The 25,712-nt window shown below is 40.3% G+C and overlaps 1 protein-coding gene across 1 annotated transcript in view; it reads right to left on the bottom strand.

The window, feature by feature from the left end:
- SLC23A2 (solute carrier family 23 member 2) overlaps positions 1–25,712 on the bottom strand; it is a 33,530-nt gene that overhangs the window by 6,343 nt on the left and 1,475 nt on the right. Inside the window, exons 3-13 of the mRNA XM_074808156.1 lie at positions 20,237–20,353; positions 18,857–19,014; positions 14,222–14,310; positions 12,672–12,742; positions 11,342–11,523; positions 8,326–8,446; positions 7,457–7,613; positions 5,180–5,327; positions 4,490–4,595; positions 1,615–1,744; positions 1,336–1,473 (exon numbers count right to left, since the gene is read on the bottom strand). Coding sequence (XP_074664257.1) covers positions 1,336–1,473; positions 1,615–1,744; positions 4,490–4,595; positions 5,180–5,327; positions 7,457–7,613; positions 8,326–8,446; positions 11,342–11,523; positions 12,672–12,742; positions 14,222–14,310; positions 18,857–19,014; positions 20,237–20,353 — 1,417 coding nt within the window. The remainder of the gene's footprint in view (positions 1–1,335; positions 1,474–1,614; positions 1,745–4,489; positions 4,596–5,179; positions 5,328–7,456; positions 7,614–8,325; positions 8,447–11,341; positions 11,524–12,671; positions 12,743–14,221; positions 14,311–18,856; positions 19,015–20,236; positions 20,354–25,712) is intronic.

Below are 25,712 nucleotides of genomic sequence, written 5' to 3'. Positions count from 1 at the left end.
CCTTTTATAAACCTTTACTTTTTGAAAGGTTTATAAAACAGGTTTATAGCACCAGTTCATGGAAGAACACTGTATATTAATATTTCATCACCTAAGTCTGCTTGAATGATCTACTTTTCTGAACAACTGAAAGTAGGTTAGATATGCTCTTAAATCTGGTTCTGAAGCCATATATATATAAGAAGTTCGTTAGTATTTTCTTTAAAAAAACCCCAACAAATGAAACCAAACAAGTATTCCCGTAGAGAGTCTTCCTTTGACGCCATACCCTGCCATGACAACTATTGAGAAGGTAGTATTAAACCAGAAAACCTTCTCCATGACTTCACCACAACTATAATTGGGCTAGCAGTCCGAAACTGAGTTTATTAAAATTCAGATTCAGAATGCATGTTTGCAGGGACAAAAAAAAAATTTGAGAACCCCAAACAAATTCCTAGCTTCCAAGCTCTACCTTGGTACTTCCCCTTATTCTTTTAACATCATTTTACAACTCTGATTCACGCTTTTAGTCCTTCTTCCAGTCCAACTTGCAACCGCCTCCTTCCATCGCTCTACAGTTACACCCAGAGAAAGCTGGACAACTTCAGATATCACAGAATCACAGAATCAACTAGGTTGGAAAGGACCCTGAAGATCATCTAGTCCAACCATTAACCTAGCACTGCCAGTTCCCATCTACACCATATCTCTCGTCCCTATGTCGACCCTACTCTTAAACACCTCCAGGGATGGGGACTCCACCACCTCCCTGGGCAATCCATTCCACTGCCTAATAACTCGTTCTGTAAAGAAATACTTCCTGACATCTAGTCTAAACCTTCCCTGGTGCAACTTGAGGCCATTCCCTCTTGTCCTATCACTTGTTACTTGGTTAAAGAGACTCATCCCCAGCTCTCTGCAACCTCCTTGCAGGTAGTTGCAGAGGGCCATGAGGTCTCCCCTCAGCCTCCTCTTCTCCAGACTAAACCCCCCCAGTTCCCTCAGCCGCTCCCCATCAGACCTGTGCTCCAGACCCTGCACCAGCTCCGTTGCCCTTCTCTGGACACGCTCGAGTCATTCAATGGCCTTTTTGGAGTGAGGGGCCCAAAACTGAACACAGTAATCGAGGGGCGGCCTCACCAGTGCCAAGTGAATATATACCACTGAAACAGTCAATTCAGGTCTCAACATCTCAATTAATTCTCTGAACACACTTTGCCTTCTTATTTATAGCTTTTACTATCTCCATAATACTTTTTCTCTTATTTACCCTTTACACTACTCTGTACTGGTATGTATACAAATGAGTACAAGGTAAAAGTACGCTTCACGTAAATGAGCAGAAACACGTACCTGTGACCAGTGGGTTTTGTTTGAGATAGCTTGGAAGGACGAGTCCAAAGAAAATGGAAAATCCGAGCACAAACAGGTTACGAGAAGAATTTAAATCTATGAACTGGAGGTTAGACAGACCCACGGCTGTAATCATCCCTAAATAAAAACAAAACAAGTCTCAGCTTTTATATAGTCTTTTTCTTCAAAAAAAGATAGCAACATACACGTAAACACAGCACTAGAGTAAAAAGATACAGCCACACAGTACACAAAGAGGAGTAGAAAAACATACGTTACCAAAGAGAGTGCAGAAGAGGGCACCAAGGACGGGGTCGGGCAGCGACGCAAAGAGAGCACTGAACTTGCCAACCATCCCGAGCAAGAGCATGAAGGCTGCCCCGTACTGAATAACCCTGCGACTTCCAACCTGCAGGAGAACGGAAAGGAAAGCACACTGGAAAAACCCGCGCTTAGTCCAACTTCACATTTTATTGTTCTCTTTTGCATTTAACACTTCTTTTCAAGCTTCCATGCGTATTTTTTTTGTGGTGTTAAAACAGAGGCTGGAAAGCCTTTACAAATGTCTTGGAGGGCTCAGCTGTAACATGGCTGCACTCCAGAATTCTAACATAACTTTGTTTGATTTTGTTTTGTTAACATTAGGTCATCTTTAAAACCATCTGTAACTGCTATAGCCACAACAACCATGACATGTGGTGCAGTCCCATCTACAGTAAACAAATAGAACAGAAATAGGAGAGATGGCAAACAGATCAATTGTAATGCAAATGGAAAAAACATTTAAAAATCCATGTGCTGCTGCCCTTTTACACAAGAATATATGTATTACCTACCTACCACACAGTTCACTTGAAGGAGATGCAGGCTTTCTAGACAGAGATTTATCAACTGATTTTATAACATCCCTCTTTGAGAACAGAACTGAATTCACTTCATATGCAAATCACGGCTGTGCTAACACTGTGAAACCCAAGTGCCTGCACTTCCTTCCCATTTTTAATTTAAGCATTCAAACTTTGGGCAGTACTTCTCTGGCATTATGCTGTAGCGGGAGTTGATAAACCTGAATGGTCGATACTTTAATAGTGTTATACTTGCAGAAGAGGTGCACCAGGGACAAAAAAACCCCTTTTACACTGGTAAGGTGGTTTCTAGCAAAGCCCTTTGTAGGTCTTCTGTTACAGAGTATTAAGCTTCAAAGAGAAGTAGATATTAATTTGTTAATCATCTGTGACTGAGCTAAATGTGTGAAATAGGGGGAAAAAAAAGACACAGTAGGCATGTTTAGGGTAAAAGTACTTCTTTCCCCATATTCTTCCCTGCTTAACTGTCAGGTGAGAGGTGCTCACCTACAAACAGAAACTACACCAGTAAATTGGGGTGTTCACTAGAATAACAACTGGCGTTAGCTTGCACCTTTCTCTATTTTTTATAAAGATATTCATTTCCTTAGGACCACCAGTATCTTGCTCTAAAATTATCTTCCTGCATGAAATAGGCAGATTCTTTAAAAAATCTGCACGACAGCACCATTTATTTCTGCAAATGCTCAATCAGGACAAGGCAAACAAATGAAGCTCCTTTTGAAAGCTACTGAAAGCATCCTGGTCAGCATTTAGCTCAAACTGTGTATTTATTCCCAAGCACCCATACACACACTTTATGTGATTATTCTGGAGCTCATGATAGTAAGGTACCTAGTCCCTTACTGGAGTATCCATTTCATCATCAACTTTATGGCATTAGATGCCTCTACTTTTGCCCCAACGAATCAGGTTTAATTGAGTCTCCTCTCATCAAACAGAACTTGCTCAAAGACTTTGCAGTATTTACATCCAGTTGAAGCCCCAAATTTAAATTCTAAGCATAATTATATATTAATTTCAAGGGACGTAAATGCCTTTTCAAATGTTGCACTAGTATAACAGGATCACCAGGACTATGCAGTCTTTACCGAGGAGCACTAAAGATTTTCCCTCTCAAATAAACAGCAGAGTATCTACATGCCAAAAATCTATTTTGATATAAATTGAAGTTGAAAAACGATTAGGTTTTTAGGAATGAGTATGCAGACAGGAAAACAAGACAAACCACTGGAGCACAGCCACCCAGCTGTGCCATTCTGGATAAGGCGTATTCACTCTTCCACCATGTGCTCTGAACAGACCTAACTGTAGTTAACTCTGTTCTCAGTAACAGCTGCCAGCTTAACATTCATTTTTCACTGCTCCAAAGCAACTTATTTCTGTGGACTATTAATAAAAAAGTGTTGTTAATTCATATCAACTCCTATGAAGTAACAACAGAAAGGGAGCAGAACAGAATAAACCCTCTTTAAGGATTTTTCTAACCAAAATTTCTTTTAGGAAATTTCCATCAGCGACTGAATGGAAGACTTATACAGACAGCAGATGGTGCTATTAGTATTTATATTCTACCCTAAACCAGAAAAGAATCATCCTTTGTGCAGAAAAAAAAAATGGCTGAAGATAAATTCATCACCCATATATTGGATTAAGTCAGAGGGATGAGTTATTTTAAGTGGAGAGCATACATTTTCTATCTTGTACACATGAAGTAGATTTATAGCTTCCAAGCGAAATACGCAACAAGATGTACGTATTTACAACATAAATTACTCTGACAGATTTCTTGACAAGGTTAAATTAACAATATCAAGCAAATCCATCTGGAGTCCAAGGTCTCCCAGTTCAGCAAGGCATCAAGCACACATCCAGTTCAGCATGTGAACAAAGCAATTCCTCAAGTGTTTATATATTTTGCTGAGTGACACCCCAAAAAATATGTAATCCCTTAAACATGCTCAGTGCCCTAAAAACCTATGGCAGAAACAAATATTTAGGGTACGCTTAACTTTGAAGTTACCTTGATTGCAACTCCTGAGCTAGCTGTGTCAGTGTAACGTAAGATTTTTGAGGTCCTTATCTAGAATGTATTTCTATTAGATAATGGCTGGAACAGACAAGTTAGGTATATTCAGAATGCTGTATAAAGCTTCTCTACATGAAATACTATAGTAGTATGGTTTCTTGGAAGAGGATTATGCTGTGAAACATAAAAATGGCATAAGCCATCCATCAGAGGAGATGAAATACTCAAGTCACTGTTGTAATCAAGGGAAAGCACATACCTTCGTGATGCCCAAGACACCAATGTTAGGACTGGAAGAAGTGGATCCATTCCCCGTCCCAAATACTCCATCCAGAACACAGGAGAGACCCTCAATAAAAATCCCTCTGTAAATCACAAACAGGGGAAAAAAAAAAAAAAGCCAAACTTGTATTAGCGTAGACTCACTTGAGATGGTGCTTTATGACTGCATGCTATGGGGGGGCCTGTTAAGGCATCCGTCCCACGTGAATTATTATAATTCATGTTTCAAGCTCCAACACACCTGGAAAACCAACTTGAGTTCTCTTTTCTATGTCTTAGATAGCCATGTTCTTAAACTGAGGGAATTACAAAATAATTCAAGTCAAACTTAGAGCTTCTCTTTCATTTCTAAAACTGCATTTCAGGCGATTTTGACAAACTACCCCAATTCCAGAATGGATTTAGAGTTCTGTCCCTACAAAAACCGTACTATTAACTTCCACAGACTCCAGCAGGAATAGGACTAGGTTTCCAATGCTACATTTGCAACAAAATAATTCAACATGACATCTGCATCTTAAATTTCAGATCCTTGGCCCTTGTGTTTGACCAAATTGTAGCATTTAACCTCACAGCACATTCCTGTCTTATCCCAAGGAAGAAAAAAAAAAAAGTTAAAAAAAAAAGGAGCTTAAGGCACTGAAAAGTATTTCTTTTTTTGACATACCTGTTTATTGCATGAATAGGTGGAGGAGGAGCGCAAGACAACCTGGCACAGGCATAGTAATCTCCTATTGATTCAATAATGCTAGCAACAACTGCACTAAGCATTCCTATTACTCCAGCGGCTGAAATTGTTGGCAGTCCCCACTGAACTGTGAAGAAAAGAAAACTGAAATCTCTCGTGCCACAGAAAACAATTTAGATATCAAAACATACAGCAATTTCATAGAATCATAGAATCACTGAGGTTGGAAAGGACCTTTAAGTTCATCAAGTCCAGCTGTTATCCCAGCACTGCCAAGCCCACCACTAAACCACGTCCCTTAGTGCCACATCTACACATCTCTCACATACCTCCAGGGATGGGGACTCCCCCCCTGCCCTGGGCAGCCCATTCCAACGCCCAACAGCCCCTTCTGCAAAGAAATCCTTCCTAAGAGCCAGTCTGACCCTGCCCTGGCGCAGCTTGAGGCCATTCCCTCTTGGCCTGGCGCTGGGTCCTTGGCTCAAGAGACTCATCCCCCCTCTCTGCACCCTCCTTGAGAATGTTTTGGGGGAATTTCAGCTGCAGAGGGCCATGAGGTCTCCCCGCAACCTCCTCCACACTAAACCCCCCCAGTTCCCTCAGCCGCTCCCCATCAGACCTGTGCTCCAGACCCTGCACCAGCTCCGTTGCCCTTCTCTGGCCATGCTCAAGTCATTCAAGGGCCTTTTTGGAGTGAGGGGCCCAAAACTGAACCCACTCATCGAGGTGTGGCCTCACCAGTGCTGAGTACAGGGGGATGACCCCGTCCCTACTCCTGCTGGCCACGCTATTTATTCATCTTTAATGGAATCAACAAACTCTCTTCACAGTAACAGTCTGGCAAGTTCCAGTAGATGAAAGGAGCAAAGGAAAAACCGCCTAACCAACTGCTTTGATCATGCCTGGAAAAAACCCAAAAAACCCTAAACCTCACCAAAAAACTCCTCCTGTTCAGAAGGAAGGAATTTGAACTACTGCTTGTGAAAAAACAATTCTGATCAGTGAGGCGAATGCCACTTAATTATTATTGCTCTAAAAACTCAGTCTTTGGTTACAAGTTTAGTCTACCGAAGAGAATGGCCAACAACCAGCTATGATCACTGCACAAACACCTTCCAATTCAAAATTTTTGTAGAAGAGAAAATAAGATTAATTTAAGCCTGTAGAAAAGCTTGGCAGGTTTTCCACAGCAATTGCCTTGATGCTTTTATCTCTTTGAAATAGATGAGCCTCTCGCAACAAAAGGAACTTTAAGTCACACAAATGTGAATGAACAAGGCTTCACAAATAAAGGTCTAATCAAAGTGGTGAAGTTTTCCTCCTCTTCTTTCCCAAAAGCTTCTATTATACATCTTGCAAGTACTGCTTTAGAAGTGGTTTCTTTTAAGAACTACTCAGAACCAAAGCATATGGAAAACCACAACGAAGCTGCCTCATTACAACATAGTGGTATTCCTAACAATTTCTATTATTCTATTCTAGCAGAATACTATTCTATTATTACCTCATTAATTTCTGAGCAGCACAAGGGTGAACCAGTTGTGCAACTCTACCTCATGCCGTAAGAAACAGCCTCGAACAGCTCTGAACTTAGAGGTGACCAGCAAAATACAAACATCTGAGATGTCGTGTGAAGCGTTTCGTGTTCTCTTTTAAATACTTTCTCATCCTTTGATAAGCACTGACTGGCATTGTCTGACTTGCCCGTCGGCTGGATTCTAATACGGCTTCTGCAAGCCAGGACATTTTTGTGTAGTTGTTACGTTGTACTAAGTCAAGAACAAGTGTGTTTGGGGCAGGGAAGGGCATTAAGCTACTGATTCTTTCAAGAATCAATGACTTCAGTAGCTCTACAGAAGCTGTAATAACTCATCCTTATTACTGTATAACAGTACAGCTGCTGACCACAGTATCAACAAGTACGAATAGATGAACCATTCCCTGACAGTTCGTGTTTTATATACAGTCACACTACGTTATATGAAGTCAAGAGTTACCTAGATAAACCTTGCAACTGTCTACTACAAATTCAGGTTTCAGAGAATTGGTCTTTCTTGGGTGAGACATTAAGGTACCATATTAAAGAAGAAAAGAAAAAAAACATCCTCCCCACCTACGATGTCTTTAGGTCAGTGCATGTTGAAGTGCATCAGCATATAGTACTAAAAGAAAAATGGCAATGCTTCTGAAAACAACAGAAATGATACTCACAGGCATCTTATTAGAAAAACAGCCCTTAAAACCAGACATACTTACAAGGATAAGGAACCTTGAACCACGGAGCTACCAACAGCACTCCTCGTCGGGCGTCCGTGCGAGCGTAAAAGCCGTACTTCGAACTGTCGGGGGGAAAGACGTCTGTCACAGTGAAGATGAAGCAAAGCAACCATGACACCAAAATAGCTAAAATAATCTGTGAAAGAGGAGGAAAAAAGCCGTTTAAAATAAACTATCATCGGCAATATTCATCAACAGCAAACAGTTCCTGCACGGAGTATCTATTACACACATACCTGAGTGCGATCTTAAGGGAAATTTTAAGACTGAACAAGCAGTAAATCCTGTAATAGATCCGTTAGGTGCTTCCCTCTGGCCCCTAACGAAGGTGCTGTTTCAAAAGCTTTAGAATTAGAGCAAGCCTCTTCTCTCCCCTAACAAATGGGAAAGTCTCCAAATGGGCACTTAAACAAATGAGTGAGTTAGTCTCAACTCTACCAGAGAAATAAAAAGAAGTCTTTCACATGGGGGAACGGAGTACTGCTTTCATAAAGCTAGAAGATAACGATCTCGCCACCCCTTTTTGGAGGGCTCAGTTTAGGCTTTCACTGCATGCATAAACACACCTTCTCTACCCTCTTCCCTCCCCTCCATGATCTTCATCATCACTCCAATGAGTCTTCATCAGACAGATACCAGAACGAGATCTGGCAAGAATACAGTATGACACTATTTCCTGTGGCAAATGAACCATTTAGTTAAGTTTCCCATAAGTCCACTTAAGCTTTTATCTCACCTTTGTGATCTATTGCATTCGTAAGAAAAATCAAAACCAAGAAAAAAAAAAACCCAAAACACAAATTAGGGTGGGTTTTTTGGCCAACTGAAGGACTAGTTCAACTACTTACAGGGAACATCTTGAAAAGCTGCAGCCTGTATGCTGTCCATCCTTTCTTGGATTTGTAAATGGGTAAGGGAAATTTGACATTTCTGGCATACTGAGAAAACAACAATACTAGGAAAATAGTCCTGAGAAAAAAGGAGGACGGTGGGACAAGAGAGACATGTTATTAGCACCAATATGTTAAAAACCCTTCTCAGCACAAACCTGTTCAAGCTTTTCAGACACAAAATACGAGTGTACATTTTAAATTTAGCACAAGGCATCACAAGAGAATATATTTTAAATAAATTATTATTCCACAAAAGCTAAAACAACATAATTTGTATTCTAAAGTGCTGCAAAAATAGCCAGCAGCAAACAGGTAAATGAAACCAGGGAAATGAATCAGACTAAAGAAAGCTCTTCAGAGCTAAGCAGCCATTAGCAGAGAGCTACGCTGCGCTGCTTGCTTCTTTTTGACTCAAACTATCTGTGTGTCCAGGTCTGCTCTGCACGCGAAGCACAAAGCTTGCTGCTAGCAAATGGCAAGAAACGGGAAAACTGGAGGCCAGCATACAATGATTTTTACATTTCAAAATTTGCATAAAACTCCAAAGCACTTGAAAAATTCCTGTGAAGGGAAATTCTTTCTTCAATTCTTAAGAATCCTCATTTTTGTTTTGTGTGTACATCTTTCACTAAACAGCTGTAAATCAAGCAGAATAGAGCCCGAAAAACCAAGATTCCATTCAACTGCAGTTCACCAGTAACCCAGTTTATTACAGTTTTCAGATGCCTCAAGCATTATGCATTTTCCCCCCCTTGTCAAAATTGCTAAGCTCCTCTATACGTTAAAAATTAATTCAACTCTGCAGCTAAAATCCACTGCAATGAAAAATAAAAAGCCAGGGCAGGCTGCTCAATTCTGAAACAGGGAAAATCAGTTTTGCTATAAAAAGGCTACACAAAGAGTCAAACTGTCTGAAGAATCAAAGCTTTTCTGAAATTTGAGATTATGTTTTTATCAGCTGACTTAAAAAAAAAAAAAAAAAGGCAGATTTTTAAGCCTCCCTCCCTTTTCTGTCCAAGATCAGTTTCAGTCTGTAAGAAACAAAACAGAGCTTTATTCTCCCTCAATCTCCAGGAACAAAGAGCTCTGCACAAGAAGGGTGTCATTTATAGCCTTTACCCCGACTAGAGTCGAATGATAAAGGCACCTTTTCCTCGCATTCAGGAAACATTTTGGCATCTCTCCCAAAGTCCATTATGGAAAGATGGGCTCCACTCCCTAACAGCAGCTATCCTGCCGCGCTAGCCCTGAGGACAGGTGGCTTTGTACTTTGATTTATTTAGTACAGAGCTGTAAATAATGTGGTAATATTCTATTATGGTAAATAATATTATATTGGCTACATGGCAGGGGGGCTTACTGCCATTCTGTAAAATATTAAAAACCTTTAAATGCCCACAGAAACAGTTTTGTTCACCAGATACACAGGCAAAGACCAATTCAGGAATAATTTCTGTTTTTACAGATCACAATGCGACGTGTTTTATGGATTAAGTTATTTCAGCTTGGCACCCGCAGAACAAGGGAGGTCAGAAAGCTGTTTGGGAAACTGGAAATCTTGTCAAATAGCATCTGCAGCTAATAGAGGATAATAGCTCTTACACAGGTATTATTCTGCTGTGTTAGACAGCAATACAGTATTTTTATCTCATCAGAACAGTCAAGACAATTTCAAATGCCACATCTCATAGAGATCAAGTTACTTTTGAGTGGCTCTAGATGGCTATGGAGTTATTTTCAACAATCTAGTGCACATTCTTGCATGGCAGAAGCCAGAAATACTTATTGACTGTGTAATATTTAAATCCTGTTCCTAAATTGATTTATTTTTTTCCATCTGCAAAATGTCAACTTTAATTACACGTTTCCACGTCCAATTCACCAAAGGTCTGCTTGATTGATTTAACACTAGTCCCAACTTGCACAGAATTTGTTTTACAGGAAAATAAAACGTTCCTTTGGGTCAGCTGCTTAACATAATAGAATTACAAAAATATTCATGATGCTAACATCCAAGATAAAAGAGAATTAAAGAGCCCTTTTCATCATAAGCTGCACTTACAGAATACTTTACATGTTCAAAGTACTGTGCAAACAGATTAGTCAGATCAGAATCTCATCTCATCAAGTCATTCCTTCCGCTTCCAGAGCCAGCACAGAGCTGGTCGCTATACACTGAATATAGCAACTGCTTCAGCCAATTTTCTTCTCCCTAAAATGTGGTTTCCATCCTTATTTGGCTGGTCATCTACAGCATCTCACAGGAAGCTTTTGTCTTCTCTTCATCTCATTTTTCTCAGTTATTCCCTTTCAGACCACTAATCTCGACTCTGTAATTTCCCTGGCATCTATACCTAACAAAAGCACACACATCATGCCCTGAAATTCACTCTAAAAGCCTTTTTGTTTACTAAACAGAAATCTGTCTGCTTATGCCTCATCAGACGATGGCATTCATGAAAATACACACGCTCTCTGTCGTCATACAAATGTCTCTTGGCTATAGGTAAGCAAACCAGCAATAATGACAAATGGACCACTACTACCAATGGTATTTGCTCGCTGTTGCAGAATAAGAAACATACACAATAGCATCATAAAAATAGAAATACAAATTGTTCACTAATCTCTCTGGTGTTTTACTAAATCATCTTTTCTATAGCACTGAATTAGACCCAGCCAGTGGCTCCCAGATCAACTATTGTTTTATGAAATTCTCTGTTCTCCACACCTCACTTTCAGCCATTGTCCTTTCCTGCCTCCTCAAGTTGCTGCTGTCCTTATTCCCAAACTGCCAGCTGACCCAAGCCAGCCCCACTCACATTCCTGCACGCAGTACTTCTCCATGCTGGGAGCACTGCGATGCTACCTTTGGCAGCCGAGCAGACTCTGGCTTTTCCCAAAATTCCTGCCTGTTGACTTACCAACTGGGACCCCCTGGCCTAAGCCAAGAACACCCAGGAGTACTTACAACATCGCGATACCCCAGTGTTTGCCTGCTCTTTCTCCAGCAGCTTGGAAACCGGAGAGGCCGATGAGGGCAACAGTTGGCGTGATGGTCAGAGGTCCAATGTATCGCAGCAGGGCGCCGGGAAGGCCAAGCAAACCAATCACCACTTCTATCAAGGAGGACATGATAATAGCACCTTGGATCTGAACACACAAGAACGGGAAAGAGACGGTTCAGTCACATCTGACAAGCAAACTCAAACCGTTTCTTTTTCTGCTCTGGATTACAAACTGCAGTTAAAAGAATTCAGTGACACAGAAGAACTCAGCAAATTTTTCGTCATAAAACAGCTCATTATGTTTAAGTGACTTATTGCTTAAGCATAACACTTATGGTTTTCTCCACAAAACTATTACACAACAGACCAGTGGGCCAGTCTGGTAGTTGTGTGGATAGCACATCACACTGTCAGACAGGAGACCTGGGTTCCAGGCTAACCTTTAAGCTCTCAGATCGAACCGGCAAGGGTTGGTGGCGCCACGGAGGTGATGCTCCTAGCTCCTAGGGGCAGAGTGTGTGCTGCATTGTTCACAAGTGCTCCTTAGAAGCTGGTATAGAGCAGCGTTGTGGTCTCAGGAGACTGTCAGCCCTCTTGGCTGCAGGGCTCTTGGCAGGATGTAGCTATGGTTTGAACATGGGGAAGAGAGAGGGGTTGTTTTTAATTAAGAAAAAGTTTGCAGCCCAAAGCAACGGGATGGGAGATAAATTCCATGACACACGCCTTAATTTGGACTACGCTATCTACCGCTCTAGTGTGATGCCTGGGCACAACCCTCATCCTGGGCTCTGCAGAGCATAAGGAAGTTCAGACTGCAGTGCTGCGAGTGGAGAAGGAGTTTGACAGATTTCAGCAAGTCTCTTGGGAGAATCAACATCTTATTAGAGTAGTCTCCAACTTAAAGACACCTAGGGCTGAACAGATTTGCTAACTGCTTATTACCTTCCACGGGACAGCCTACTGAAGAGAGCAACAGCAGGCAAGTGGTCTGGTAGCAGCTGGACTGCTACCAGTGAGCACAAATCACAAAGTGTTACAAGAAGAGTATTCGTCTCGCTTGTGCATTTTACTGTGCGTCTCTGGAATGTGGTAACTAACTCCTTGTATTTGCTGTCCAGCAATGAACAAGTTGAAAAGATGAAGACTTCCGTGAAATGCGTAAAGGGATATATTCACATGAAATCACAGTGAAAGAAGAAATGACCAACTTAAAGATGAAAACACAGAGATAGTTTGGTGAGAAACTCAACTGGAATCAGACAGATCAACAGCTAAAGGCTACTCCTACATTACCTCTCGTATTCTGGGATACCAGATGTGCTCAGTGTGAAGCAGTTCTGTTGTTCCGTTTGTAACTGTTATATCTTACGAAAAGAAGAAAAGAAAAAACACAGGTATTTATTCCTCAGCCACTTTGCCATCATTTAATACAAAATAAATCTCTCCTTAGGCTGTGTCTGACAAATGAGCCTTGATTTACACAGAATAAAAGTTCTGCAATGCTACAAATCAAGTAATAACATGCTTACATTCCCCAAGAGCTAACCACTAATTTTACCCACTGTACTGAAGTGGAAAAAAATCATAACTTTCAGAAAGGTCAATTAGGGATTCTTTCCCCACTCCAATAGACGGATGAATGGAGAATTACTCAACTGCACACTAGGAATCAAGTACTCCAACGTTTGTTGTTCACCAATTTAGGTCACTCACTGAACTGACCCATGGTAACACCATCTGACACCTTTTGAAGGTTAAATGGTTCAAGAGCAAAATACAGCAAGGGCTCTTTCTGAAAAGCCAAAGTAGTGGAAAAATTGCTTTGCCATCAAAGGTTATCAGACAGTATTTTCTTTCAACAAGGTGTGTATTAGGATGCTGGCACATTTTGGTGCACGGAAATATCCAGCACTACATTAAAGCACACCACAGTTTGCCTTTACCTCTTGGGCACTGAAACCCACGTGCTGTTTCCCAGTAGCTAAGTCTGACTGCCCCAGTGAGAAAACATGAATGCTCAAAGCTAAGTTTTCTATAGCAAAAACATCAGGAAAATTAATTAGATGGTCGTAAGTGAATCAAAAGACATGTATAAACGCATAAATAATATAAATGATTAGAGAATCAAAAGGACCCCTGGGAAGAACTTTAGTTAGAAGCAAGCAGCCTGCTTCTCTACACTGCTGTCTTGCCCTGCCCACAGCTCTCTTACTGACTAACCACACCCCATTAAAAAGAAAACTGCCAGAGCTGATTCCACTTCAGTTTTCTAACCTAAGTTAAAGCAGAAGTCCCCCACCCAACCAGTTTTACTGCACATTTTCACTCTAAATAAAATTCAAAACCTTTCAGGATGATGAAGTTAGCAAAGAAAAAGTTCAAATGAACATCCAAATATTATCAAAGCTTGCTCCGCAAAATCTGTCAGGTATGAGTTAAACAGGTAAAAATACTGGTCTTGAGGTGATGCTGTACATTGCTCAAACTTACTACTACTCAATTTAAAAGGACTTGATCAGACTGACTACTTCCAAATACCAGAAAGGAGCATTTCCGGAATCCTTCTGCCTTTCTCTACATTGTTAACAAAAGAACTGCTTTATGCTACTGTTAAGATTTCTTTTGTCAACATTTTTTATATTACCCCCCCCCGAAATAGAATTCCACAAGGGCATTGTTAGGAATCTTTCCAAGGCACAAAATCTTAACATTATAAAAGGACATAATTTTTCATATTCCCTGCTCATTACTTCCAGTTTCCATATCAAAAGGTTTGGCAGGTGCACTGTATGTGATCTGGGTCATCTGCCACTTAAACCTGAACAAGCATAAATGACAGTTACCTGTATTATTACATTTCCACTTCTCCAGGGAGAGTATTGCTCTAGCAGGTGCTAGGAATGCAAAAGCACTCGCCTGAAACAAGGGTAACCTGGTGGAAAGGGAAAGAAGTGTTACAGTACCGTGTCAGGATATCAATCACAGTTAGGTGGTTACTCATCCTCAAAACCATCCTTTACTGCAGGGGGTTATTAAAAATGTGAAATATGAGAATTTATTATTTAAAAAACAGCCATAGAAATACTAAGACTTCACAAACCAAAGACCCAACAGAATACACTACATGCATGAAGTTATTAAATATATTATTTATATGTGATAGTAACATTATTAATAAACGTCTATAACAGATAATTACTGAATACCAGCATGCTGGTACTAGACATTGATTTAAGGTTTTGACTCAGCAGCACAACAAGGACACAGATGCACGTTCTGATGTAAGTCCCAGCCAGACTGCTGAACATGCAGCTTTTACCGTCCCGCCACATTAAAAAAGCTCTTTGATAGTGCAGTATGCAGTCTGCATACTCAATACCTTCCCTCTGCATAACTTGAAGTACAGTCATTTATACATTCATCTTTAAGTGTATGTGTAAATAACTATTAGGTTGATAAGAGCTGATTAGATGTTCCAGGTGGCTACCAACAATAAATACGAGCGCTTGCAAGAATTTCAAGATGACATTCTTAGCATTGGTGTTTACACTTCCCAAAAGGTTTAAGATCTACAGAGCATCTCCCAGCACCTACTACGTATTTATTGAATCAAGTGTAGCTTGCATAACATCACAAATATCCAGATGTTACTTAACTACAGAGAAGATGCACTTTGAACTATTTTATACTGTCAATAATGGATTGTAGTAAGATTCTCTTTAATAGCAGACCTCAAACTAACACGTGGAACACTTAATTGCTCATGTGGCTCTAGTTACTGCACCGTGTTTATGGCTGCTTTACTGCCACAATGAAGTGCCTCGATACCAGTGCAAACACCAGTAAAGGAAAAAAACCTAACTGTAGCTGATTCAGATAAAGATCAGAAAAGGCACAAAGAAGGGGGGAAAAAAACAATGTGGGGAAAAAAAATCCTGTACAAGCTTAACACAAAACAGATCAAACCAGAAGCATGTTACTAACAGACCAGAAGCATGTTACTAACAGTAGCTGTAAAGTTCACAGGCAGGAAGTCAGAACAGTTGAACTACCACTGGAAAGGAGTTTGGGCCATAAGCAATCTAAAAAGCTGTCCCATCTACCGCAAACGTTGCAAACTGCATTAGAAAAAATTAAACTTCATAAAATACACAAGCCATCTGAGCACACCTGACCGGCATGCAATTCCCTTCAAAGTTTCTTCAAGCAAAAATCAAAGCTTTATCTTTGGTGAAGAAATGGTTGGTAGCTACGAGTGAATGATTCACTTTATTTTTCAAGGTTCGTTAGGCAAACTGAGCAAGCTGGTGCCCACGGCAAAATATGCAATACCTGTAACAAGCTGTTACTCCTCTATGCCACCTACACAGTACTCTGTCCCCCCTGTAATGATTTTGTAAATACACATTGCAAACACATTCTCCAGTGATGAAGTCAGTTGTACTGAGACTTAGGTCCAGATTGTGAGTTTTGTATCACATATTGAATAGTAAGATCTTAGTATGCCTACCTTAGCTATCTGCTCAGCCTTTATATGAGACAGTTAACCTGGAATATTTACCAAAAGGGCCAGTAAGATCAAAATATTGGGTTTTTTTCCTCAGCAGAAAAAGTCTTTTTTTTAAAAAAAAAACCCAAACAAAACCACCAAACATATTACTCAAAACCAGCCAACCAAGATCAGTCTTTTTCTGAAGAAACAGCTGCAGTCTGGAACACAACTTATGAAATACCCTTCGCATTGCTAAGCCAGGCATTCATTACCAGTCGGGTAAAGTACCACCAGCTTACGACTGAGGTATCATTTTAATTTCATGTCTGAATTGTGAAGTTGCTCAACTTTGGCACCAGCCCTTGTGAAGACAGAGTTTTTTAGGCAGTTAAAGTCATCTGGAAATGTCTTCATTATCTTAACATTTCACACAGATGTAAGAATGTTCAGACAATGTAGTGATGGGCACAACAACCAACCTAAAATGTTTAGGTATATTAAAGCTGTATTTGATTGTCTCAGTCATACTAATTACTCTGAATCCTTGCCAAATCTTTTGGCTTATTACATAATCTAATAAATAGCTTGAATTCCAAAAATTAGTATAGGTACCAAATTGACTACAACTCTGCCTCATAATTGAGCTAAATCCATCTTTAAGGATCTTTAAACCATGGAATTTGACCTTTTGAAACCGTAGTGGCTTTATTTGCTGAAATACTTTGCAGTTGACAGACTTGCCAAAAAATACTTTAAAATCTCATTTAGAGAACATCGCTGCTCTATCCCATTCCCACCCTTACATAAAACCGGAATCACATGTTAAATAGTTATAAAACATTCAACCGCAGAAATTTTCTCCTTAAATACAAGTTCACTTCTTTTAAGACCCAAACACAATTGCCTCTTCAGTTTATAAACATATACTTCACCCTGCAAGTGGAAGCCACTGAAAAGGAAAAAAAAAAACCACTATGGAGGGCAGAGGTGGGATTATACAGAAGGAAAAGAACATTTCAAAATGATGGGACCACACTGGTTTCTGCAAGAGCCCAGAATCAGTCTACAGTAAGTAATAAAGAGTCCAAGATTAGTTAGGGAGAAAAACAAGAATATGACAAACTTTAGTTCTGTGAAGAGACACAAGTTTCAGGAAGCATAAAAACTAAGCTTTTTCTGATAAATTTGAGGCAGAAGAAGAAAGCTGGTAGAAGTACAGGAAAACAAAGCTCCCCTTTGAGTTCATCTCCATCCACGACTGCATTTCTTACAAAATTGGAAGATTTTAAACTTCAGTAAATCCAGGGAGGAGACACTCAAAAGTAGAACAACAAAAGACCTCATCTTCCAGTTCCTGTCTAGGTCAGCAATCCGATTCCCTATATAAAGCACAAATAGAAGATGGGGGGGGGGGAAAAAAACCCATCGCTCCCATTAAAAGAGAGGTTCAAACCACCAAAGGGCACAACTCTGCTCCTCTGCTTCCTTTCAAGATCAGGTACTTGAAAATTTACAATTACAGCTAAAGCAAGCTACCCTATGAGCACAAAGAGCCAATCAGGCAGAAAATATTATTATTAACTGCAGGTAGTCTTAGAAAATACATCGGGGAAAGAAAATCTCCTCTTTCAACAATTTTCATTATGTTGGTTTGTCATTAGAATGAACTTTTCATACAAAACAGTGGAGCGATGTTATAAGTTGAGAAAGACATAGTAAAAAAATAAAGGGAAGGTTTTTTCCAAAGGGGAAAAGACAAGCAATTTAACTAAAGCTAACTAAAATAGCAACTAAAGATTACATTGGAAAACCTGAAATATTTGGAAAATTTTTAGATGAAAAGCTGATCTACATTTGCAAGTGATCTACCATAGGCTTGCCTTCTGCACCCTATTGAGCTAACTTTTCCACCCAAAGATTCTGTTTCTTAGATAAATCTTTAAAAACGTGGGGGGGTGTTTGTCCATTTGCTATTGGAATGCAAGATTTCAGCTCACATTGTTCTTCAATTGAACTAAATGACCCATGAATCATTCAAGTAACCATATGAGGACATACTCTTAAAATACGCACTTTTCTTCTGGTTTTACTTATCACTCTTGGTTTATTCAAGAAGATGCAGAAATAACTCTGCAGGTTTTAGCTATTCCCAGTTCTCACAGGCAGAGCCAACAGAAGTTTAAGTAAACATGTCAAACGTCTCTCTGCAGTGTTTACTGTGGAACACACATTTTAAAAAAAGATTTATCTTCATGTTAATGAAACTTACAACATCCTGTTCTTACCAACACCAGATTTTTACAAGTATTTGCTAACACTTGAATTGGTCTCTTGCATCCTCCCCTCCTAAGGAGAGCAGACCAAAGGAGAGGTACACAGGCATCCTGCAAGGCCACACTAACGTAGGTATTTCTTCCCAACTCAAGGAAGGATCATTAAACCTGCAACTGAGAGCAACTAATAAAAAAAACCAAATTATTTGTTTGTATTGGAAGGCACCAGAGTCAGTCAGTTCAGAGTTATCCTCATCATTTTTCCCCACCTTTTTTAATTGACAAGTACTTTACAGACCAAGCACACAATTTGCTGTAGGACCAATCACAACAATCAGTATCATTCAAGAAACTAATAAAAATATCAAAATTAGTTCCTCTTTACCAAGGTGTATGACTTTTTCCTTTCTCCCCAGAAACACTTCTCCCTTCTCTGTCCTCACAGATTTCCCTCCTTCTTCCCTCTCCCTGTCCTTGCTGTATTTTCTTATCCTTGGAATGCCTTCTCTCATTTCATATCCACCTTTTTTTGGGAGCAGCTTTCCAAAAGCTTTCCCTAACTGCCCTGTATTTGACCTGCTATCTTGTGTTTCATGTTTATTCTTTGAAAATAGACCACCCACCTCTTGGATCTCAGACTGCATCCTGGAAAACCCAACAGATGTCTAGTCTTACCCCCATCTCAACAACTAGAAACAAATCCCAAATCTCACCTGCACCCAAAAGTTGTTTGTAACAATGTAGTGATGCCCACGCAGAAGAAAATGGTCCCAATCAACTGGCTGGTAGCCCACTGGTCAAATCCAACACACATGGCATCAGCTAGCAAAAAGGGCACTGCTATAGTTCCACTGAAACACGTTAAGTAGTGCTGTGAAGAGAAAAATGGTTTGTTAATACTGCAGCCAATATTAATAAGGAAATAAATTTATGACCATCTTTTTTTTTGCATTGGATATTTTTTCTTTTGAATTATCCACAAAAGCTCTCACTTCCTGGTCCTAAGCATTTCTTCAAATATTTTCCCTCCATGTTGAGCTACCACTAGCCCATTGTTAATGATTGCTATTTCTGTAGGATAAACTAGGTTATTTACGTAGCCACACGGCTACTGTTCTTGATGAGGAGGTATCTAGGTAACTGCGCTGAAAACAGCTTCTAACTCAGAAAAGCAGATAAATAACTCCATTCACTTTCAACCATGTGAAAAACCATTAGCTTACAAATGATCTTAGAGCACACACAAACTAGGCTGCAAATAAGCTCCCAAGCACCAGAAACTCGGTACTCATTAATTCTTTTTCAATCCAAATACATTAAGCAAACAAACAAGAATCACCATATTCAACAATGCAAGTAAAAATATAATCCCTACAGAACTGCCAGTCCTTGAGGAAAGGCAGAAATAAAAAGGATGCTTTGGAATGTATTTGTTTGGAGATCTCAACATACTTTACACATATTAACAAATTCTCAGCATTCCTGTGGGACAGATATTATTAACATTCAAGAAAGAAATGAGATGAAACAAGCTGTTCTGCTTCACACAAGTGAGTGGCTGAGCTGGTAGTAGGGTCCAGCTCAGTGCTACAGTCCTACTCCCTGAGGAAGCACACGCTCGCACTCCAAGGAGCGCAGAATTTGCCTGCCCCGCTTAGGAGTGAGCCTACAGGTGCAGGATGATGCTATCAAGCTTGCAGAATTGAAATGACTACAGTAGCAGCTTTAATAGTCAAGATTTCAGGACTAAAGCATTACCTCTCTCCATCTTTAATTTCAGAGGTGCCAGATGTCACTTTCTGAAGCTTACCACTTAGCATTTCCTCACTTATTTGCTAACAGCAGCTTAGAAGACTAAATATTGAAGTGAATCTCACAAACGCATATGCCAGCAAACAATAATATAGATCATTATCAACACAGTCATCTTTGTGATCAACTTCAGAAGAAACTATCTTAACACTTTCTTCAAACATGTGAGAGTGTGGGAGGAATAAAATTACCATGTACAGAAATGCAATGAACTACACAGAAAATGTTAAACAAGCTTTAAAAGTTACAAAGCAAAATATTATAGCTGTTTGGAAACATACCTGTAACCCCAAAAATATGCAGAGATACCAAGGAGGAACATCTTCGATAGTGTAAATCATGTCCGTTCTCTGAGCATCTAAACTGCCGCTGCTGTCCAGTGTCTCTGCCAAAGAGCTCTGTTTTGATAGGGAGGGTAGAAAGGTGGGGGAGGACACAAACAAGAACAGTAGGTTACTGTTACATATGAAAAAACGGAATGTGAGCTATCAGGCAATTCCCAGATACTCCAAGGCTGGTATAGTACTCCCAAGAAATGCTGATAGGTGGCATTTTTAAAGCCTTTTACCTCTGACATTGAGCTCACAGAATCACTGAGGTTGGAAAAGCCCTTGAAGCTCCTCCAGCCCAACACTGAACCTCACCCTGACCATTCCCAACTCCACCAGATCCCTCAGCGCTGGCTCAACCCGACTCTTCAACCCCTCCAGGGATGGGGACTCCCCCCCTGCCCTGGGCAGCCCATTCCAACGCCCAACAACCCCTTCTGCAAAGAAATCCTTCCTAAGAGCCAGTCTGACCCTGCCCTGGCGCAGCTTGAGGCCATTCCCTCTTGTCCTGGCGCTCGTTCCTTGGCTCAAGAGACTCATCCCCCCTCTCTGCACCCTCCTTTCAGGGAGTTGCAGAGGGCCAGGAGGTCTCCCCTCAGCCTCCTCTTCTCCACACTAAACCCCCCCAGTTCCCTCAGCCGCTCCCCATCAGACCTGTGCTCCAGACCCTGCACCAGCTCCGTTGCCCTTCTCTGGACACGCTCGAGTCATTCAAGGGCCTTTTTGGAGTGAGCTCCAGCTGTAGCTACTGAACTTGTACTGAACATACTCACTTCCATAAGCCATTTCCTGCTTCTTTATACTAACACAACAATTGGTTGTTTATGATACAACCGCACTGGCAGCGAAAAGGTGCCCAAAAAATGGGATTATCATGACAGGCTTATTAAAAAAAAAAAAAAAAAAAAAAGAAGAGAGTTAAGTAGAAGAGTCAACAATGATTATTTTCAAAGCAGAATGGCTATCCTTGCATAAGAGACCAAAATCACAGGCAAGAAAGTTCCTCATTATGGTAATTGCTTCCCCACTTAAGTCCTACTCATTTTCAGTCGTGGTTAACCTTTTTTTAGCCACAAGATTTATTAATTTTGCTTCCACCCCACATTCAAGCAGTCAAGAAAAATGCTAATAATTATAACTGAATACATCCACGGCCAATTTGTATTAGTCAAAGAGACTTCCTCCAAACCTACAGGAATTTAAGCGAGACCACATTCTGGCCTACCATGAGCCCTGATTCGCAGAGGGCTAACAGACTACTGACCACACATATACACGCATCAAAATCCCTGCAGATTTTCCATTAAAACAAGACTCAGCTCAATCATTTCTTCTCTACAACAAAATGGAAGCGTTTTGTTCAAACTCTCTGGTTTTGGAATTCCTGAGAACAAAAACACAATGCTCCAAAGCCCAAACACCAATAACAAAAGCAGGAGGAAGTATCAGATTTTATCATTTCAGCTCAACTAACCAAAAAATACCTTATATAACTACTGTTCTGACCTAATCCACACTAGAACATAACAACCTCATGTGAAGTAGCCTTACACAAAGAACAGGAACTTTGCCAGACTTGTGACTTTGACTCAAGTGGTCTTTACTTCTTCAAAAATCACAACACATCCACAGATTATGCTTAGATAATCTTCATTTGGTTTATCATCTACAAGGTCAGGGAAGCCAAACGGAGCCATGGTATTTCCCTCTTACCTCTGATTTCTGTTGGGAAAACAAATGCCACTGGGTTAATTCAAATTGAGGGAGTGTAAATGACTACACTGCTACGGAAAGTTCAAGGGTATTACAGCAGAAAAGCAAAATATGGAAACACTAATTTCAGAAAACTCTTTCAAACAATGTTAAACACTGAACAATCTGCTCACCAGGGTTAGCCTAAATAAGGTATAGCTCCTAAGCAGAGGAATAGGGGAAATTGTTCACTGCACAACTCATCCTGCCAATTTGCAGCACCAATGTAATTTTTTCATTGACTGAAAAATGAAAGACCGCTCTTGTGACCTTGAGTCTCTAAAAAACAAATGAAAAAAAAAAAATCAGGAACTTGAGTTTTAGGGCTTCATCTCATACTGGAGGGAGAGCACTGAGCAGCAGTAAGCCTATACACATCTTGTCTCTAACTGGAACTTAGGAAAGAACAGGTACATCCTCATGTCAATGCAGTGATGTGTAGATCCAAGGCTGGGCACAAAGTGGCTGACTCACAAAGACAGGCAGAAGGAGGAAGACTCAACAGCCAACGTAGTTATGGACAAACAGTAGGACATTTTTCATCACTAGAGGCTTCTTCTAAGAACTTTCTCATGAAAACACCAAAGATTCATCCAGAAAAGCTCCTGTGATACTTTCTGTTGTTATAAAGCAGTTTTGTTAACCTTTCCCCAGAGACTACACAAACACACACACACATATATAGATATATAAAAAATATACGTGTGTATGATTGCCTCACCTCTCCTCTGTTTCACTGCAACATATGCTCCACCTGAGAACTTTGCTCACCAGTGATACTGCCTGTTTATTCAACATTTTGACTAAGAGGTCATCATACACTTTCAGAGAGGTAGAGGTCATGAAGAAGAGTAAGAATGGTTACAACATCTGCTTGTGAGGTAGGAACAGAGAGGTATCAGCAGAAATTAACTGTTTACTTCATGAATCACGTCAACGTCGGCTTGCTGAAACCACCCAAACAGCAGCACAGATTTAGGAGAACAAACTGTGGATAGCTCCCCATCCAACTGCAGCGTGAAAAAAGAAAACACCTACCACTGTGCACAGAGCAATCTGCATTACTCCTTCCAAGGACAGACAGAAATGGGATATTCAAAGCTCATGTTCCCATGCAGGATACCAGGTTCTCTAAAAATCCAGTAAGTGATTTGTGCGGATTGGTGACTCTGTTTTGGCCCCTGCCTTTTGAAAACCCATCTTTCGGCCTCTTTTCTAACCAATATCCAGTAGCTACCTAATGGTTCCACTTATTTTCTTCACAGGACTGAGGAGGTTGCCTCAAGTACATTCCTTGAGTTTTCCACCTGCCCTTCTATTTCATTCTATATATTCCCCCTCTTCTTTGGGCAGCAGCAATCAGAAATTATGACCTGTTTTTACCAGGAAGACCATGGCACATGCAGCATGTTTATGAGTCCTTTTAGAGCTTTTCACTTAGGATTACATTTACGCCCACATTTGTCTGCAAAGAGCAAAAAAGATCAGCAAGCACCAGGCCTAGGAATAAGTCAACTCATGCATGGCACGTAGAAAGCTCTCTTTGGGCACAGACTGACAACTGCGAACAGATTTAAGCTCTCCTTTAGAAAGTGAAGTTTACAGGTCTTCTAACAAAAGAATTTCAAACTTTAAGGCATAACTGTCACAGCAATGTCTCTCCTACACAGCAAAGTGGTTGGATAAAAGAAATCCAGGATACTCCTCATTCCTTCCAAAAGCCAGGCTTACTCTGCTTTGGAAGAGGAAGCTTTCACCTTCATCACACCTTTTGCAGATAATGGCTGAAGGGAACCAACATAAAAGAGACCAAGAGCGAACAACGAGGAATTTGAGAACTAGGGTGAGGTCTGGCTATTCTGCTGAAAAGTCACTGGGTAGTCACTGGCCCTTTCGTATCTCAAGCGTGTGCCTGCTGGTGTAATATACTGACTATGTGCTGGTGCTTGCCAAGTATGCCACAGTATGCTGTAGGGAACTGCTGGGAATGAACTGCACCTTTTTGAATGAGATACTGATCAGAGACTAATTCTTTTTTTTATTATTTTCAACTGGCCAAAGGTGGGATAACAGAAAAAATGAAAAAAAAAAAAGCACAGAGTAAGTATAAATGGGGGAAAAAAAATGAGAGAGATAAAGGAGGAGCAAAAATATGTGTGTGTGGGCGGGAACCCAAACCAAGAAACCCACCCCAAAAATCCAAAGAAGCAAACACCAACAGCAGTGCAAGATGAAGGCTGTTACCAACTTCTAGCAGGAAGGACCATGAGGAAACTGATGGGGGAATAAGGCCTTTAGGGAAATACCTTAAATAAAGAGCCAACAACATCTTCGAATTAATTCTATTAAGCAATAAGTAACATAGTATTGTTTATTGTATAGGGATGCAGCAATACAGTTCTTTCTCATCTGGGCTAATAGCTTATTGTTTCAGCTAACAAATATTGTGAGACAACGTAAACACTGGGCATCCTCCAGCAGCCAAGTACATTTCAGACCTCTTGGTTAAAAGGTTTTTCATTCAAGGTCTTTCATTTGCTTTTTTGGTGAACGATCTCTCAAAAGGAATGGAAAGCCAAGAATAAACATGCTTCATGCATACACTTATTTCAAGTGAAAAGCAGGAGGTTTGCCCAGATCACCAGAAATACTAGCCTCAAATACTATCTTAATACATGGGGCTGTTAATTGCTACAGCCCCTCCTTTCACTGTTCATTCACTGTAAGCCGCAGCAAAGCTTTAACTCAAGCAGATTTGGTTGATTAAAAGCTCATGGGCTTTTTAAGGTGAATTATCATCCATTATTTACAGTTCTGATCACATGGACCAAGTGGAAGGGAGCAAAATATATGTTTGGTAAAAACAGGCCATGAAGACATGCTTTAATGTCTAGAGATCACTTATCTTAGTTGCACAATTTCATCCCAACACCTTTTACTCAGGGCTTTTATCAGATTGTCTCTCTCTACACTAGTCCAAACATGCTCTGAAAATTAGCCATCACAGACATCTGCATGTCAACAGTTGCCAAAATTTGTCCATTAAAATATCAGCACGATCAAGATGGTAGTAGAGATATATCTGAGACCTACAGGCACACTATCTGTAAGAGGCAGAGCATACGAAGGCACATCGCAGCATTCATAACATTCATTTAAGATGTAACACTAGAAGACCTCTGTCAGAATAACCTGTTTAGGGTATTTTAAATCTGAAATTCAGAAGTGAATTTTGATGTCCGAGTTAGAAAACGCTTTGATACCACCCTTGCCCCAACAGAAGTTACAGCCTCAAAGAAATGAGCATCATGATGCTCTTGCTTGGAACCAAGAGAGTTTTATTCTTGTTTCAGTTAGGACATTTGAAAAACTTGTTCAAATTGAGGCTTTTCCAAGATAAGGCTTAACCACAAAGCCAATGAGACATAAACATTTCAGAAGAAGGTGCTGTTCAGATTTACCGTAATCCTCTTCATACCGCCTCTGCCTGCAAGATTATTATTGATCAGGCTTGGGGAATGATGGAATTGAGAAAAAAAGCTGGAAAAAACCACAACCAAATTGGTCTCTTTTGGGGCCTCTACTGGATCTTCCTGAATAGCTAAGATACAATCATCATTATCCTAAGGAAAAATGATCAAGGGTTTTTATGAATGACCTGAAATTCATTCATAAA

Source organism: Strix aluco, chromosome 28, assembly GCF_031877795.1.
Source record: "Strix aluco isolate bStrAlu1 chromosome 28, bStrAlu1.hap1, whole genome shotgun sequence".
Lineage (NCBI taxonomy): Eukaryota > Metazoa > Chordata > Aves > Strigiformes > Strigidae > Strix > Strix aluco.
The sequence above is the reverse complement of the archived record's forward strand: the minus strand, read 5'-3'. Positions and strand labels throughout refer to the sequence as shown.